Below are 15,431 nucleotides of genomic sequence, written 5' to 3' on the forward strand. Positions count from 1 at the left end.
TCCCGGCGGCGCGGAACCCGGCAACGGGCTGAAGCCGCGAAAGAGGCCTCGCGAGAACAAAGAGGTTCCCAGGGCCAGCCTGCTGAGCTTCCAGGACGAGGAGGAAGGTAACCACCGTCTCTCGGAACCCACCCGGCGCACGCAGTCCCGGACACCCTCTCACCGCGCCCGGCACCCGGGAACCGAACCGCTCCCTACCCGGCCGCCTGCGAGTCTTTCCCCGCCTCCGGCCTTCTGCTCGGGCCCGGGACACGTTCCCGCGTTGCCGCCAGTGTTCTCTGAACAACCACCGCCTCTTCCCCCCATCCTCCCGTGCGCTTCCTCTTCCCAAGGGCAGAAGCTCCGATCGGTCCTTTTGAATTTATGTTTTAAAGCTGCAATCTATCGCCCCCTCCCCTGCCTTTTTCTTCTGGGTGTGTTTTTCCCACTGGGAGGACCTGATTTGAGCCCCTCTATGGACTGCTCTCGGCACGCTCCCTGGGCCCTCTGCAGGCCTCGGGGACCGCGCCTCGTTGGCCGCTCTGTCCCCTTACCGAGGAGGCCGGCTTTGTGGAGAGGGAAACTAGGTCTGGTGATAGAAATCCAGAGTTGCAGCTCTGGTTCAGGCTGACCTTGGGCCAGTCCTTTACAATCCTTAAGCCTCCATTTCCCCACAGACATCATTTAGGAGTAGCGTAAGTCCGCTTTTCGCATTGGATATTGGTAGTGAAAGGCCGTGTGGTAATAAAGCAAGGCATTTTCTCCAATTGCGTGCGAGAGATCTGGCAGTAGTGGATTTAGATTTCTGATCGCAAATGAGCCATAAATCTGTTTACTTGTTGAACAGTTGAGTGTGCTTAACTGAATTTCATGTTAGGAGAAATAAAATTTGGAATTCTTGCGTCTAATTCAATACGCTTTCCTTCCTCTAAGATAAACAGTTTCCCTTTGGTTTTTGTAGTTATTTTTTATTTTGAGAGGTGTACAAGCCAGTTTTTGTCTTTGATGATTACTCAGGCTGTGTGGTAAAGCATTTTGTCTTTGGCCTGAAAAATCCAAGTCAGAGAGAATGGATATATCATTGAACCTTATTTTTGCCAAATGATTTCCTGTAAATATGTCAGCTTGTGATGAATGTTCAGCTCTCAGACTTGACAGCACCTTTTGACTTAGGAAATATTTCAGATTGTTTAATAACTTTGATTTTTCCCTCCTAAAGTAGACGATTAAAGGAAAACGGTAGGAAAATTTTATGAAGTTACATGCGTTATGCCTTGAAAATTTCAAAATTTCACTATAGATTAATTTTTGAAGTGGACCTCGGTTTTTGAGTCTACGATAAGTTGAGATAACTTCAAATTATGTAGTGATGTTGGTATATGAATATATATTTGGAGGAGTTTGAATAGCACATAAGATTATGTGAAAAAAGGTAAAATACTTTCTGAAAATGGTTGCTACAGACGTCATTTAATTTTTTTTAAGAAAATGAAGAAGTTTTCAAAGTGAAGAAATCAAGTTATAGCAAAAAGATAGTAAAATTGCTCAAGAAAGAATATAAAGAAGATCTTGAAAAATCAAAGATTAAGAATGAACTCAACTCATCAGCCGACAGTAAGTACTAATCCAGTAGGATTCTTTCGAAATGACAGCTCTTTCTCACAGTGATTTACAGTATAAATGGTGAATTCATTCTGTTGACCTTGTCATTAGTAAGGATCCACATTGAGTACCAACACAGTTCTGTTGCTTAAGCCTCACTCAATTGCTTTGTAAATATATACAGTGTATTTTTAAACAGGATAGATTGTTGCTACTGGAATGTTTCTGTTGCAGTGAGTACATACTTCTAATTTTCACGCTGGTGGAGTGCAGTGAAAGGAAGTGCCTCATTTCACGTGAGAGGACATAGTACATTTATTCCTGTTTGGAGGAGAGTTGTCCAGATTCCTGTTTGATATTTTATAGAGACAACTTTTTAATTTCTTTGGTGATATTTCCATCTTTAAAAGTGCTATAAGGTAAATGTTCATAATACCTTCAGTCAGTATTATCTCATACATGGATGAGGAAGAGTTCTAGATATTTCTCATTGTTCTCAAAACCCAAGTTTGAGGGATTTTTTTTTTTTTTTTTTTTTTTTTTTTTTTTTTGGTCTGTGAGGTGGGTTCTGGAATGGAAGCCAGGATCTTGCACCTGCTGGCCCTATGCTTGTCACTGAATGACACTCTCAGCTCTTAAGTTAAATATTTCTAAGCAGTTATTTTGTCGGAAAGTAAATTCATTATAATATTCTGTAGTCTAAGTTACTCTCATGCAAATGTATTAAAGACCTTTATTTTTATAGAATTGCAGGTAGAATTACTATTTTCTAGGTTCTCACCTACAGACTTAAATGCTGTTACATTCCAATTTGCTATCTAGGGTGGGGGAAACATAACAAATGTGTGACAGGACCCAGTGTTCAGCAAAATGTCCAATGCATGGTTGAAAGGATAACTGCTTTCCTCAGAAGTGGGGGAGGACTGTCTCACGGAAAAGCAGGACCCGGAAGCTGTATCTTTGATAATTAAAACTCCAGAAAATAGAAGAGGGAAGGTATGATGGAGTATCGTCAAGGATTAAAATGACAGAGCTGTTCTTGGAAAGAGCAAGTACACTTGACAACCCAAAGTAGATGGATGATTTGTGAAGGAGCTGGTCAAAGGTTTACATTGTTGACAGATTGTGAAGGATGTTAGTATGCAGTAGGGGGTTTAGTTTGCTATGTTCAGTGCCTTGCCGAGATGATGACATGATAAATGTCTTTTGAAACCTTAACCTGCAGCATGGATTGGCATGGGGAGATTTTGGAAGCCTAAAGCAATTTAAGGGCAAAGGCCAGCCAGCTTCAATCTGATAATAGGGGGTTTAAGAAGGTCTGAGTAAGACTGGGGCTTTTCTTGCCTCTGCAAAATTGTGGATGAATTAAACACTTGCTGTGAGTGTGGGAGGAAAAATGAAAAAGCAAAAATTACTTGAGAAACATTCCAACATAAACTTGATGCATTTGCTGTTAAATTTAAATGAAACAAAGTTGAGCTTTTGTACCAAGGTAAGAATAATTATGTGTTCTTCATTGAAGTAGGTAAGGCTAATGGGAATAGGAGTATTTTTAGGGAAGCTGATTATTTTGTAGTTTAAGAGACTGCATGTGCCTCATTTTTCCCAGCATTCTTGAGAACCAACTGGGAACAATGAAATAGGACAAGAAAGGTCATGGCAAGTGGGAATTGGGTGTATGGGCCTGTGGCTGAGTTGCTGTTGGCTTTAGAAGTTGAAGTGAGCATGGAGTTTATGAGAGCATCTTCTAGGACCTCTTCTGCCTTCCACCCACACATAATTCTGATGTTTTACTTATCAGATAACTCAGTGCCCCCAAAAGATGGAGCATCTTATATTATAGATTGTCATTATTGTAATGATGTTCCTGCAATTTCTTTTGTTAATCCACACAATTCAGAAGTCTTTTTAACTTTCTGTCCTTGGATTTATAAAGATGAATTAACTTCAAAACAAGAATGATATTGACTCAAAAGCCATTTTTATGATAGTCCCTAAGAATGAGTTACACTAACTTGAATTTGAATGGAAATGGCTAGTGAACATTTAGAGATGTCAGTTTAGGTATGCTCCTTATTGAAGCTATAGTTAAAAGTGAATGAGGGCCGGGGATTTACCTCAGTGGTGCCGCCGCCCGTCTTGCAAGTGCAAGGTCCAGAGTTCAATCTCCAATTCCAAAAAAAGTGAATGAAATTGATGAGGGAGAAGCATAAAGAGAAAATTACTGCAGACTAAAGACTGTTGCCCTGTAACGAGCCTGCATATTATGGGGAAGATGTACCAAAAAGATAAAAGGATCAGAAAGGCCAAAGAAGAAAAAAGAGAGAGATGTGAAGAAGATGACAGTCCATTAAATAAAGTAGTACAAGAAAGATCAGAAAATTGAGAAGTGACAAAAGGGTTGGCAGGGTTGCTAGAGTTTTCCTCTGGAGAAAGGCAGCTGACAGGAGTAGTCTGTAGCCATATTTTGAGCCCACAAGGAGGAATGCCTTTTGCTAAATTACTCAACCATGCTATCTGCATTACCCATGACTATGCAGATGGGTTAGCTGTTCAGTTTAAAATGGAGAAAAAAGGCCATTTGTTAGGATTGAGGCAAAAAAGTTGGCAAGGAAGTAAAAGACAGTAGAGAGCAATAGCTAGAGGGACCAGTGAGATTAAGTAGTTTGTGTGTATGTGTATGACAGGAAATTGAACCAAGGGCCTTGTGCATGCTAGACAGGTGTTTTACCACTGAGCTACTTGCTCAGTCCCCAGCCCTTCTGTAAAATTTTTTGACAGGGTCTTGATAAGTTGCCCAAGTTGTGCTAAGACTTGAGATTCCCTGGCTTCAGTTTCCCAGAGTGCTGGGATTATAGGTGTGCTTCCCATTCCCTGACACGTAGAAGCTCTTTGATAAAGAGAAGCCTCTGTTTTTATTCAGACAGAAGAGAGAGCGAGCCCTGACCAAGTTTAAGGTGAAACAGTTAATTTTAAGAGCATGTTTCCTAAAGTAGTTGTAAATGAAACTGAAAGCACATGTGAGGCTCAAGGTTGCCCAAGGTTACTTAACATCTTTACAGTGATTTCTGGAAGGGTGACCATGACCACTAACAAAGCCATCCAGCTGTCATGCTTTGCCCTTGTGTATTGAACTTATACTGAACATTTTAAAATCTACAGACGTCTTTCATTACCTGAGCATATCTGATCTAGAACTTTTACACTTCGTTTTTAGACCATCAGTTCAAAGCAGAAATAGGTACTTTCTGACTCCATCTAATCTACACTTGACAAAGTCTGTTTTAAAGTCTCAGCTTCAGAATACACGGTGGTGGGGGTGCCTGGGGATTTAGCTCAGGGGTTCTGTCACCTGCCTTGCAAGCACAAGGACCTGAGTTCAATCCCTGGTACCAAAAAAAAACAAAAAACACTTGGGGGGGTTGGTCTGTGGCTAATGACAAAGTCATAAAAATAAAAAATACTAAAGAACCTAAAACATAATGATGTTATTATTCTTGGTAAAGTTAAAAGGGGAAGAGGGACATTATCTTTGGTACTATTACCCTAGGAGAATACAGTATGGTTTGAGAAGCGAGAACTTGTGAAGCAGCTTCAGGAGAACATCTAGGGTAGTGACGCAAACCTTTTAGAGCTTTCAGTGATAAGAGGCAGCCAGCTGTGTGCTGCCACTGATCTAGGGTAACAGAAGATCTTTCTGATTTAGAATAAACTTTTGCTTTATTCCTTCATTATATTCATTGTGTCTGTTGTGAGCATTAGCAGGTTCAGCGCCTCTAGTAAAAACATACTGACTCTTGACTTTTGTCTGGGACAAAAGGTGTAGTAGGGTTAGTTGGTTTTAAGTAGTAATACAGAGCAGTGGCAGTTTGTTACAAAGATGTAATGGTATCTGCTGGACTCCATCTGCAGCTTGCCAGTTTTGAAGCAGGCCTCAGGATTGGGCTGAAACTGAGAGAGCCCTCCTCTCTCCCCAGACTGCACAGCTTCCCTCCTGGTTTATATGTGGTCATTCTTAGTGCTGGGTAGTCACTGTCTTCTCTATGTCCGCATTCCAGATTCCCAGAAAGAGAACCAAGTTCTCTGCTTCGGTCACATGGGTCGCTCAGGTTTGCACTGTGTGAATGTGACTGTTGGACATTCACCTTCCTGATGACTGACAAGTTACAGACTGACTGATGTGGACTGGAAAAACATTCATGTTCTAAGAGAAAGCTGTCTTGAATGAGTGTAGAGTCTAGTGAGATACTGACTTGGAAAATGAAATAGTGCTTAAAAGAAATAGGAATTGGCTAGGAGAGTTTAGCGGAGAATAGTTAATTTTGATGAACTGTTTAAAGTTTTTATAAAATTAAAATTTCAAATGCCTTCCTATGTCCTCTGTTTTTACCAGATTACATCTTTTGTGTTATTACTCATGAATCATGAGTTTTAAGTTTCTTAATAAATAATTGAAATAATTCAAGCTTTAGTGGATTAAATCCATAACTGAATAAAAAATGCTTCCTTAGTTTATGAATTTTATCATAAATGTATTTTGATATATCTTCAAACATTAGATGAACAATCTCTGGACAAAACAGGGCATGTTAAGGACACAAATCCAGAAGACGGAGTTATCATCAGTGAGCACGGTGAAGATGAGATGGACATGGAAAGTGAGAAGGAGGAAGAAAAGCCGAAGGCTGGAGGCACCTTCTCAAACACTTTATCGTCTTTAAATGTTCTCCGTCCAGGTATGTGCCTATAGTAGGCAGTGCTAGAACTAAACTAAATTCTCCAGAATGGTCATCTCTAAAGATGGTTATTGAGGAAGAAATTGGCCAGGTGATGATTCTTCTTATTACATCTTTTTGAAGCTAAGGTTAAAGTGAGAGAACTAGAAGTTTTCCACTCTTCTCAGGTTTATTCACAGGCAGCAATATCGTTATTAAATAAATAGTCTGTAAGTGAAGGGATAAATAGTCCTAAGAGCTTTTTAAAAAGTAATGTATTAAAAAAAAAAAAAGAAAAAAAGAATGTAACTGTATTGTATACCTAGATTGTACCAATAAACTCAATAAAAAGAAAAAAAAAGTAATGTATTAAAAAAAAAAAAAGAAAAAAAGAATGTAACTGTATTGTATACCTAGATTGTACCAATAAACTCAATAAAAAGAAAAAAAAAGTAATGTATTTTAGATTAATACTTTTAATTCTTTTCAGAATGTTACAAGAAGCAGAACTAATTGCTGTTTTATGTTCCATACTTCTTAGTTTTCTATAGGAAATAGTTTGCAGATCTTAAAATCTAAATGTGGCTAATCACCTTTTCACAATAAGTGCATTGTAGGCAAGTTTAAATTGTGACATTTAACTCATTAATACTTATAAACTTTTTGTTCTGTTCTGAAATAGTCTTACTGTGTAGTTCTGGCTAGCTTTAAATTCACTGTGTAGCCCAGGCTGGCCTTGAACTCATGGTGATACTCCTGCCTCAGCCTCCTGAGTGCTGGGATTATAGGCATGTGGTGCCATGGCCCACTATATTTACAAAAATTTTAAAAATACTCTGATCTAGGGAAGTTGTCATAAATGTTACTTGTATTTCCATAGTGGCACTGTAATTGCTATAGTCTTTATGGGAAGCTATTTGCAATATGGAAAAATTGCAAAGTGTTCTTACCCTTGGCCCTGTAATTCCACATCTAAAAATTTATTCCAAGAAAATGATTATTTATTGCAACATTTTTTGCAAAGAGCAAAATTCAGAAAAATGTCAACCAGGATGTGGAAAGGCTTAGTAAATTATAGTATATTTATTTAGGTGAGAAAATAACTATTAGACTAGTAGCAAGGCATAAATTCTTACAGTAAAAAGGTCAATGTGTGTAGTTGATTATGTCACGGTATGTTGCAAGCCACTGAAAATTATGCTTATCAATTTTCCAGTTAGTAATATGGTTTCATCACTTTTTTTTTTTTTTTTTTGTAGCAGGGATCGAACTTGGGTCCTTGTGTGGCATGCAGAACCACTGAGCTAAATCCCCAGCCCACTTTTGTTTCTTAAAATGAACAAAAATACAGACAGACAAAACTACTTTGGTGGGAAGTATGTGGGTAGGGAGGTAGCCCCTATAATTAGAGTTAGTCTATTAGGGCTGTCGAGTTATTTTACTCTTCCTGTGCCCCTACTGCTGTTGTATTTTATAATTCTTACCATTTATTTCCAGGGGAAATTCCAGATGCAGCTTTTATACATGCTGCAAGAAAAAAGCGTCAAATGGCTCGGGAATTGGGAGATTTCACTCCACACGATAATGAGCCTGGTAAAGGCCGCCTTGTTAGAGAAGATGAGAATGATGCCAGCGATGATGAAGATGATGATGAGAAACGCCGTATAGTTTTTTCTGTGAAAGAAAAGTCACAAAGACAAAAAATTGCTGAGGAAATAGGTAACTTGGGTTTTAGTTGGATGATAAAGCCATTGCATTACTATTAAACATGATTTTACATTATGATCAGATACAAAATATTCACACTTATTTAACTTTGCTAGAAGTCTGTGCTTGGGTAGAAGTGTCTTATGGGGTTATTTTGAAAACTGTAACATGGTAATAATAACTAACATTTATTGCACACTTCTTGTTTTAGTTACTTTCTTGGAGCTGGGAACACAGTACCTAACACCCACAACTTAAAGCAGGAGAAGTTTATTTTGGCTTGCGTTTTTAGTCCATAGTTGGGCAACTGCAAGGCAGGAGGTCATGCTGAAAGGTACTGATAAAGGAAAGCTGCTCTCTTTGTGGAGGCCAGGAAGTAGAAGGCCAAGGGACAAGCCTGAGAGGGAGACACACCTTTCCAGGTGTGACTCACCTCTTCCAATTAGACCCTGCCTCCCGGGCAGCAGATCAGCTATATCCCCAGCACTGTCCAGTTACCTTCCAAAAGCCTTGCTCAGAAGCCCGTGAGGCTCTTGGGGGAGGTCTAGATATAAAGCACAGCACTTCTTGTGTGACAGTTGTGCTCTATACTTTATGTGCATAAATTTTTATAATTCTCTCAACATTCCTAAGAGACAGTGGGGTTTTAGTTTTTCCCTTTGTTAAATTGACACCAAGTTGCAGATAGTAAGAAAATTATTTTAAGATTTTAACCAGTGCACTGAATACTGCCTTTAGTGTCAGGGAGTGCTCTGATTAAAACAGACAGGAGTATCAAATGAGAGGAAATTATGGTAGAAATTTTAGTAAGATTGAGTTATAAAAATAACTGTGCCCTTTTCTTGTGAAATAGGACGTCATCTCTTCCCTCGTGGATTTGGGTGTTAGCTTAGTGTCCTTTGTGCTCATGGTTGCAGGTATTGAGGGGAGTGATGACGATGCTCTGGTAACTGGAGAACAAGATGAAGAGCTCAGCCGATGGGAACAGGAGCAGATAAGAAAAGGAATTAATATCCCTCAGGTAAGAAGAATGAAACTTCAGAAATTAAAAAATGCATTAAAAGGCCTTTTGTCTGTTTTGCTAGTGTAAACATAGTCTACTTTGTCATTTTGTTCAAGTAACATAATCGAGAAAATCACATCAGGTTATGTATCCAATACGCTTTTAAAGGCAACTGTATTGTTACCTTTTGCTCTTTATAGTCAGAATAATGTAAGGATTTCCATTTTGTTAGATTAGCATTTCTCAGAGTGTTCCTTCAGCAGCATCAGTGCCACCTGAAAACTATTAGACAAGTGAATTCAAGTCAGGAATTCTGATTTATACAAAAATTTGAGAATCACTGCTTTAGATAAAACATTTCTTTCTTGCATGCTTTATTTTTCCTGACTTTAAAAATTACTTTGAAGAAGGTGAATTTCTCAGAAATACAAAAACTTACTGAGATCTATGAAAAATATTTCCTGAGATACTTAAAACCTTTGCTTTATGAAATTAAATAGTATAGTGGGTAAAGTTGTTTAAGTGGGATTTTTTTTTTTTTTTGGTAGCAGGGATTGAACTCAGGATCTTGTCTTTGCCAGGTAGGTTTTGTGCTACTGAGCTATATCCTCAGCCCCAAGTGGAAACTTTTTGTTAATGTTTTGAGGCAGAATGTACATACATTTGGGTGGTGTTAAGAAAACAGAGTAGGAAAGGACTTGGTCTAGATGCTAGAAATCTCAGATTGTAATCTCTCATTTATCCTCTGACCTTGAACAAGTCAGTTAGCCTCTTCCACTGATAAAATGGTGGCCCTGAATTATTTTTAATGTTCCCTCAGACTCAACTTTTCTGATCATGTCTTTCTGAAAATAAATTCATTGATTCCATCAAACATAATATATTCATCTAATCCTATTTCTTTGAAGTATGCAATTGTTTAATTACTATTAGAAATTGGGGATGTTTTGCTTTTTCTTTTTTAACCATAAAGGCATCTAAGTTTCAAAAGCATAAGTATTAGTTTTCATATACTATTCCATTTCTTTTCTAGGTTCAAGCAAGCCAGCCTGCTGAAGTAAATATGTATTACCAGAACACTTACCAGACAATGCCTTACAGTTCATCCTATGGCATTCCGTATAGTTACACGGCCTATGGATCATCAGATGCCAAGTCTCAAAAAACAGATAATACAGTCCCTTTCAAAACTCCCAGTAATGAGATGACTCCCGTTACTATTGATTTGGTAAAGAAACAGCTTAAAGACAGGTAGGGCAGATCAACTTCTTAAAGACTGTCCTCTAGCTTTCTGTTCCCTCAGGCGACATGTAGTCTGGGGTAGCACATGCACAGTATCGGCAAAGAAGATTCGCTGGCCCATCTTCAAAGCTAAACAGAAGATGACTTCACACTTTGTTCTGCTACCTTCTTGGATTACTTCTGTGGAAGCCTCGAAAAGTTATAAAAATGCCCCTCCATGATCTTGTTGAAGACAGTTCTGAGTTTGCACTTCTTTGGACTCTGAAAAAGTGTAGTCAAGATTTGGGGGGGAAAACAAAGCAGCAAAATTTTGATTAGCCAACCAAGTAATTTTTTAAGAAGTCTGTAAACTGCTACTTTTGTTGAGAAAAAGCAGTACAGATGAAAAGATTCCATTCCAAGTGTTTTCATGTCCTAGTAGTGGAACTAAATGCATTGTAATAATATTGCAAGAGTCCTGGCAGCATAGACTTTTGGATGTAAATATGTTATATTTATCCTTTTGTGTTCTTAAGGTTGGACTCCGTGAAAGACTTGCACAGAACAAATCGACAGCAGCACGAGAAACATCTGCAAAGCCGAGTGGATTCTACCAGGGCTATTGAAAGATTAGAAGGGTCTTCTGGGGGTATTGGTGAACGGTATAAATTTTTGCAAGAAATGCGAGGGTATGTCCAAGACTTGCTTGAGTGTTTCAGTGAAAAGGTAAGAATGCAAAAATATTAATCTCTTTGAATAAGGCAAAACTAGGGAGGTCTAGACACCTTGTGTAGAACATTCTATGAATCTCAGAATATCTGCTGAATTCAACCTTAGAAGTGATAAAAAGTCTTGTTTCATTTTTTTCTTTTCATTAGTGGTGTTATCTCCTGGGGTCAGTGTAGTGTCTTTGTTACACACAAGAAAAAAGAGAGTACCTCAGAGATATCTAAGTAAGACTGACAAAAGCCTCCATTTAAGAGAAGGTTTTGGCCTGAGCTAAGTTGATTAAAATATAAGCGACCTATCTAATTTTCATGTTTATGGCTCTAGTCTAAACTTATTTTTAATGGTTCTTTTTTTTTTTTTTAAACTCTTGGTAATTGCTTACTATTGCTATTAATAGTTTTCACCTAAATAAATTATGCTTCATTCATTTGAGAAACTATTGGACATAATTTAAGGTCTCATTCCTTCAAAGTTGGATGTGTGTTTGTTTTTCAGTACTAGGGATTAAATCCAAGGTTTTGTGACTGAGTTACATTCCCAACCCTTTTTCTGTTATCTTGAGGCAGGTTCTCACTGAGTCATTACACTGGGGTGGAACTTGGAAACTCCCTACTTTATTCTTCCAGACTGCTGGGCATGTGCCACTGTCCCCCCTATAAATTTATTTTTTTAGTATTATAGCTGAAAGGATTTTTTGGCCTTCTTTTGTACTATTTGTTGTTTATATGTTTTAAAATTAGCTATATACAAGTACTTTGTTAAGTAAACTCCTAGTTGATTTTTCTTTTTAAAAATAAATATACTATTAGGCTCAGTGTGATGGCACATGCCTGTAATCCCAGCACTGGGAAGCTGAAGCAGGAAGATAACAGCAAGTTTACAGCCAGCTTGGGCTATATATGTGAGTTCAAGGCCAGCCGGAAGGAACTACATAATGAGACCGTCTCAAAACAAAATAAATGAACAGATGAATGAATGAACAGGTAGTTTGATGCACTGGCTTAAAACAATTAATGTACTTTAGTGCCTTATCTTTTAAAACAATTAAAATGATGGTCCTTAAATATCTTGTCACTAAACATTGGGTTGGAAGGCACATTTCCTCTTATTGGCTAAGGTTTGCATAAAACCAGTAAGCGTATAGTATAGTTCAGTGAGTATTTTGTATTTTGATTGTTTTGATACCGTAAAAGCAAAGACTATGGAAAGAACACTGGTACATATGTCTCAGTAGTCCCATTCAGCATGTGGTCAGGTCCAGGATGAGAGCATTCCCCATGTCCTCTCCATAATCTTGATCATGGTTGCTTGGTATCATCTAGTGTCTGCAGAACCAATTGCAGTCTGAGCTGTGATATTCCTTTGGCAGGTCAGTTGCAGTTGCTTGGGGTGGGGAGAAAGTGTGAGCTGGACTGTGTTCCTCTGAGCAGGAGCTTGAGTCAGGATTGGAATGGAAGTAGGATATACATATCAGCTGGCTAGAGAAAGGATCTGAGGCTTAAACTGGTGTGAATGAGATTTGTCCCTGGAAAGATGCTTCTGGAAGTTTCTTAGCTTTTGTTTTAAAACTTGTTTAAACTTAGACATTCCTAAGTGCAAATGCAATTAATCCAAAAAAATAAAACAATTAGCTAGATCATACCATGCTTGATGGAAAAGAATTAGAACATCTATTCTTGAGTTATTGAGTTACTAGTGTATCTCACATCTTAGATTACCTTGTTCCTAAAGAAGCCTATTTCAGATTGTGCTAATATCGCTATACAGAGTAGCTTAGCTGTTTCTGGAGCAGATCTTAAGCCTTATATATGATATAGTGACTACATTTTAATTAAGGGGAGATATACCCTTTTTGTGCAGAACCATCTTTATATACATTCAGTTATATTAAAAATGTGCCAAAGAGTTAATAACATCATAAATTGTCTCCTTGAAAATATTTAGGGGTTAAACAGTTGAAAGAAACTAAGGACCACTAAATAGATTGGAATATTCAGTTTAGTTACTGTAGCGTACCAATATTCTTTCAGGGTGTAGCTACAGAGGATACAACATTCCTTTTTTTTCCTCCTAATGAAAGTTTGAGTGATTTTTTTTAAAATTTAGATTTCAAATTATTTGCATTATTTTGTTTGCCTATAATCATCTTTCTTGTGTTTTTAACCTTAAATGTGGTCCTAAAATAATGATGATGGTGGTTTTGAGTTTAAGAAGGTAAAGAAATTGTCATGGTGTACTCTTGAGATAAATCAGCATTGTTAAGAAATCTGAATGAGGGGACTGGGGATTTAGCTCAGTGACACCGTGCCTACCTTGCAAGTGCAAGGTCCTGAGTTCGATCCTTGGTACCAAAAAAAAAATCTTAAATGAGAGCTGAGAATTAATTAGCTGTAAAGCTTTAATTCTTAGGTTCCCCCCCTCTAGGTTTTGTTAAAGACATTTCAAATACCTAAAAGAGAAAAAGATACAAGATCAGAGTTTTCACTGTAAATTGGATAATTACATTCTATAAGATGCCAGCTCAGGTGTATAGCTTTTTAATTAGAGGAATATTAATGCCCAGGACTAAATGAATGAGTCTGAGGTACATTTGTTTTTAGACTCGGTTAAGAAAGAGAGGGAGTGGGTGATAGGAGGTTAAGAAGTGTCAATCATAATGATATGGCAATAATTGCTTTTAAAATGTCAGATAACTAAATTTTAACAATAGAATCTCTGGACTCAGCTGTCAAGGACAACTAATCATTGCAGATTTGGGGACATTGTTGCCCATGGTGTGGCATATTAAAGAACAAAATGATTTCATCAGTTTGACCTTTCTGTGAACATTTGGTGGTTTTGCATTGGAGTCATACAAGTATATAAATTTGCTTTTATTACAGACTTCTTTATATTCCACCTGCCCTTTTTTTTATTTTATTTTCCATTTGCAGTCTGTTCAGCTCAGGAAGCTGCTATAACACTTGGTGCCAGTGTTCCCAAACTCTAAATAATGTGTTTTCCATTTGCACTAACCATCAGGAAACTAGAATTTCTGGTTTCCTCAGGTATGTGTAGTGCCATTAGTGTTTTGTGAAAGTTTCATAGCATTTCGTTATAATATAAGGTATTTATAAGCAGAACGTTTTCTCGGTTTTGTTGTTGTTTTTTAATTTAGGTCTCTGGTTCTGTGAGCTTTTGTATTCTGTGTGAATGACATAATTTCAAATTATTTGAAGAAACTTACTGTGTAAGCTGATAGTTTATCATTTTTATTACAAAATACAGAAAAGTAAACATTAATAGAAAATAACTAAATTTTGAGATGCATTGGTTTTAGGCAAGTTAGAGATAGCTAGAAGTTTTGTTTACCCTATTTAATCATTTGATTTACAAAGAAAATGTATAATAAACATGCAGAATAATATAATTCATTATGTAAGATATTTGGAACATAGGAGTAGCAGAAAAGTTTAAATGTACAAAATGGGGCAGTTAAACTTGTTCTTAACTACTGAGAACCATGGTTTTGTTTTGTTTTTTTTTTTTTCGTTTTTGGTTTTTATTTTCTCTTTGGTATTACACAGTGGTAGTTTACTTCACTTTAACCTGCAAATTTTGTGATGCAAGTCATGCTGCTGGAAAATTAAAAATGGACATAAAAGACTTCTAAATATTCAGATACTCTTTAAAGATAAAGCATGAGACTTTTTTGACATTTCTTTTTTTGCTGTGTTAATATTGAAGTGTTTATTAACCAAGCTTTTGCTCCAAAAACTAGGCACTGGACCTTATAGTTTTATTACATGGATTTAAAGAAGAAAGGGTGTTGCCTAAACATTTCAGAACTGAATTACTTTTTATGTTTGTTGGGGATTCGTGATTATTTTGTCCATAGAGAGGGTACTTTTTCAGAAATCCGGAAATAGTGTGGAACCCTCAAATGAGTAAGCAGCCGAGGAGTTTGATGTTACGGAGTTTGTTGTATTTTTACAGGTGCCACTGATTAATGAACTTGAATCAGCAATACATCAGCTGTACAAACAGCGAGCTTCCCGCCTTGTCCAAAGACGACAAGATGATATTAAAGATGAATCTTCGGAGTTTTCAAGCCATTCAAGTCAGTCCATCTTGAAGGTTTTTATTTTTCATTAAACAACCTTGTTTACTTAGTGCAGCCTAATTGGAAATTAGCTCAGAACTTTTTTTTTTAACATGTTTCCATGTTCTTGTGTTAGGCAGATGTAAAAATTATAGCCGCATGTACTTGAATTGTGTTTAAGAAAATATGGCCTCCCAAAAGAGCTCAAAAACATGCACTAATATTCCCGCAATCTTAATCTTTGGGCATATTTTTTCATGTCCCTTTAGACTGTAGAAAATACATTACCAGAATTTTATCTGAACTACTGTTTGGTCTTGACACCCGCCCCCCTTCATTCTGTTCATGTTACTGATACAGATGCTGTGTTTCAGCATAATAAAAGATTTTTAGT

General features: G+C 37.4%; 1 protein-coding gene across 1 annotated transcript in view; it reads left to right on the top strand.

Moving 5' to 3' along the window:
• Paxbp1 (PAX3 and PAX7 binding protein 1) overlaps positions 1-15,431 on the top strand; it is a 31,795-nt gene that overhangs the window by 1,459 nt on the left and 14,905 nt on the right. Inside the window, exons 2-9 of the mRNA XM_010608712.3 lie at positions 1-107; positions 1,465-1,593; positions 6,141-6,317; positions 7,794-8,015; positions 8,921-9,024; positions 10,040-10,257; positions 10,764-10,953; positions 14,932-15,055. Coding sequence (XP_010607014.1) covers positions 1-107; positions 1,465-1,593; positions 6,141-6,317; positions 7,794-8,015; positions 8,921-9,024; positions 10,040-10,257; positions 10,764-10,953; positions 14,932-15,055 — 1,271 coding nt within the window. The remainder of the gene's footprint in view (positions 108-1,464; positions 1,594-6,140; positions 6,318-7,793; positions 8,016-8,920; positions 9,025-10,039; positions 10,258-10,763; positions 10,954-14,931; positions 15,056-15,431) is intronic.

The sequence above is a fragment of the Fukomys damarensis genome, unplaced genomic scaffold, assembly GCF_012274545.1.
Source record: "Fukomys damarensis isolate Sample0158 unplaced genomic scaffold, DMR_v1.0_HiC HiC_scaffold_24, whole genome shotgun sequence".
Classification (NCBI taxonomy): domain Eukaryota; kingdom Metazoa; phylum Chordata; class Mammalia; order Rodentia; family Bathyergidae; genus Fukomys; species Fukomys damarensis.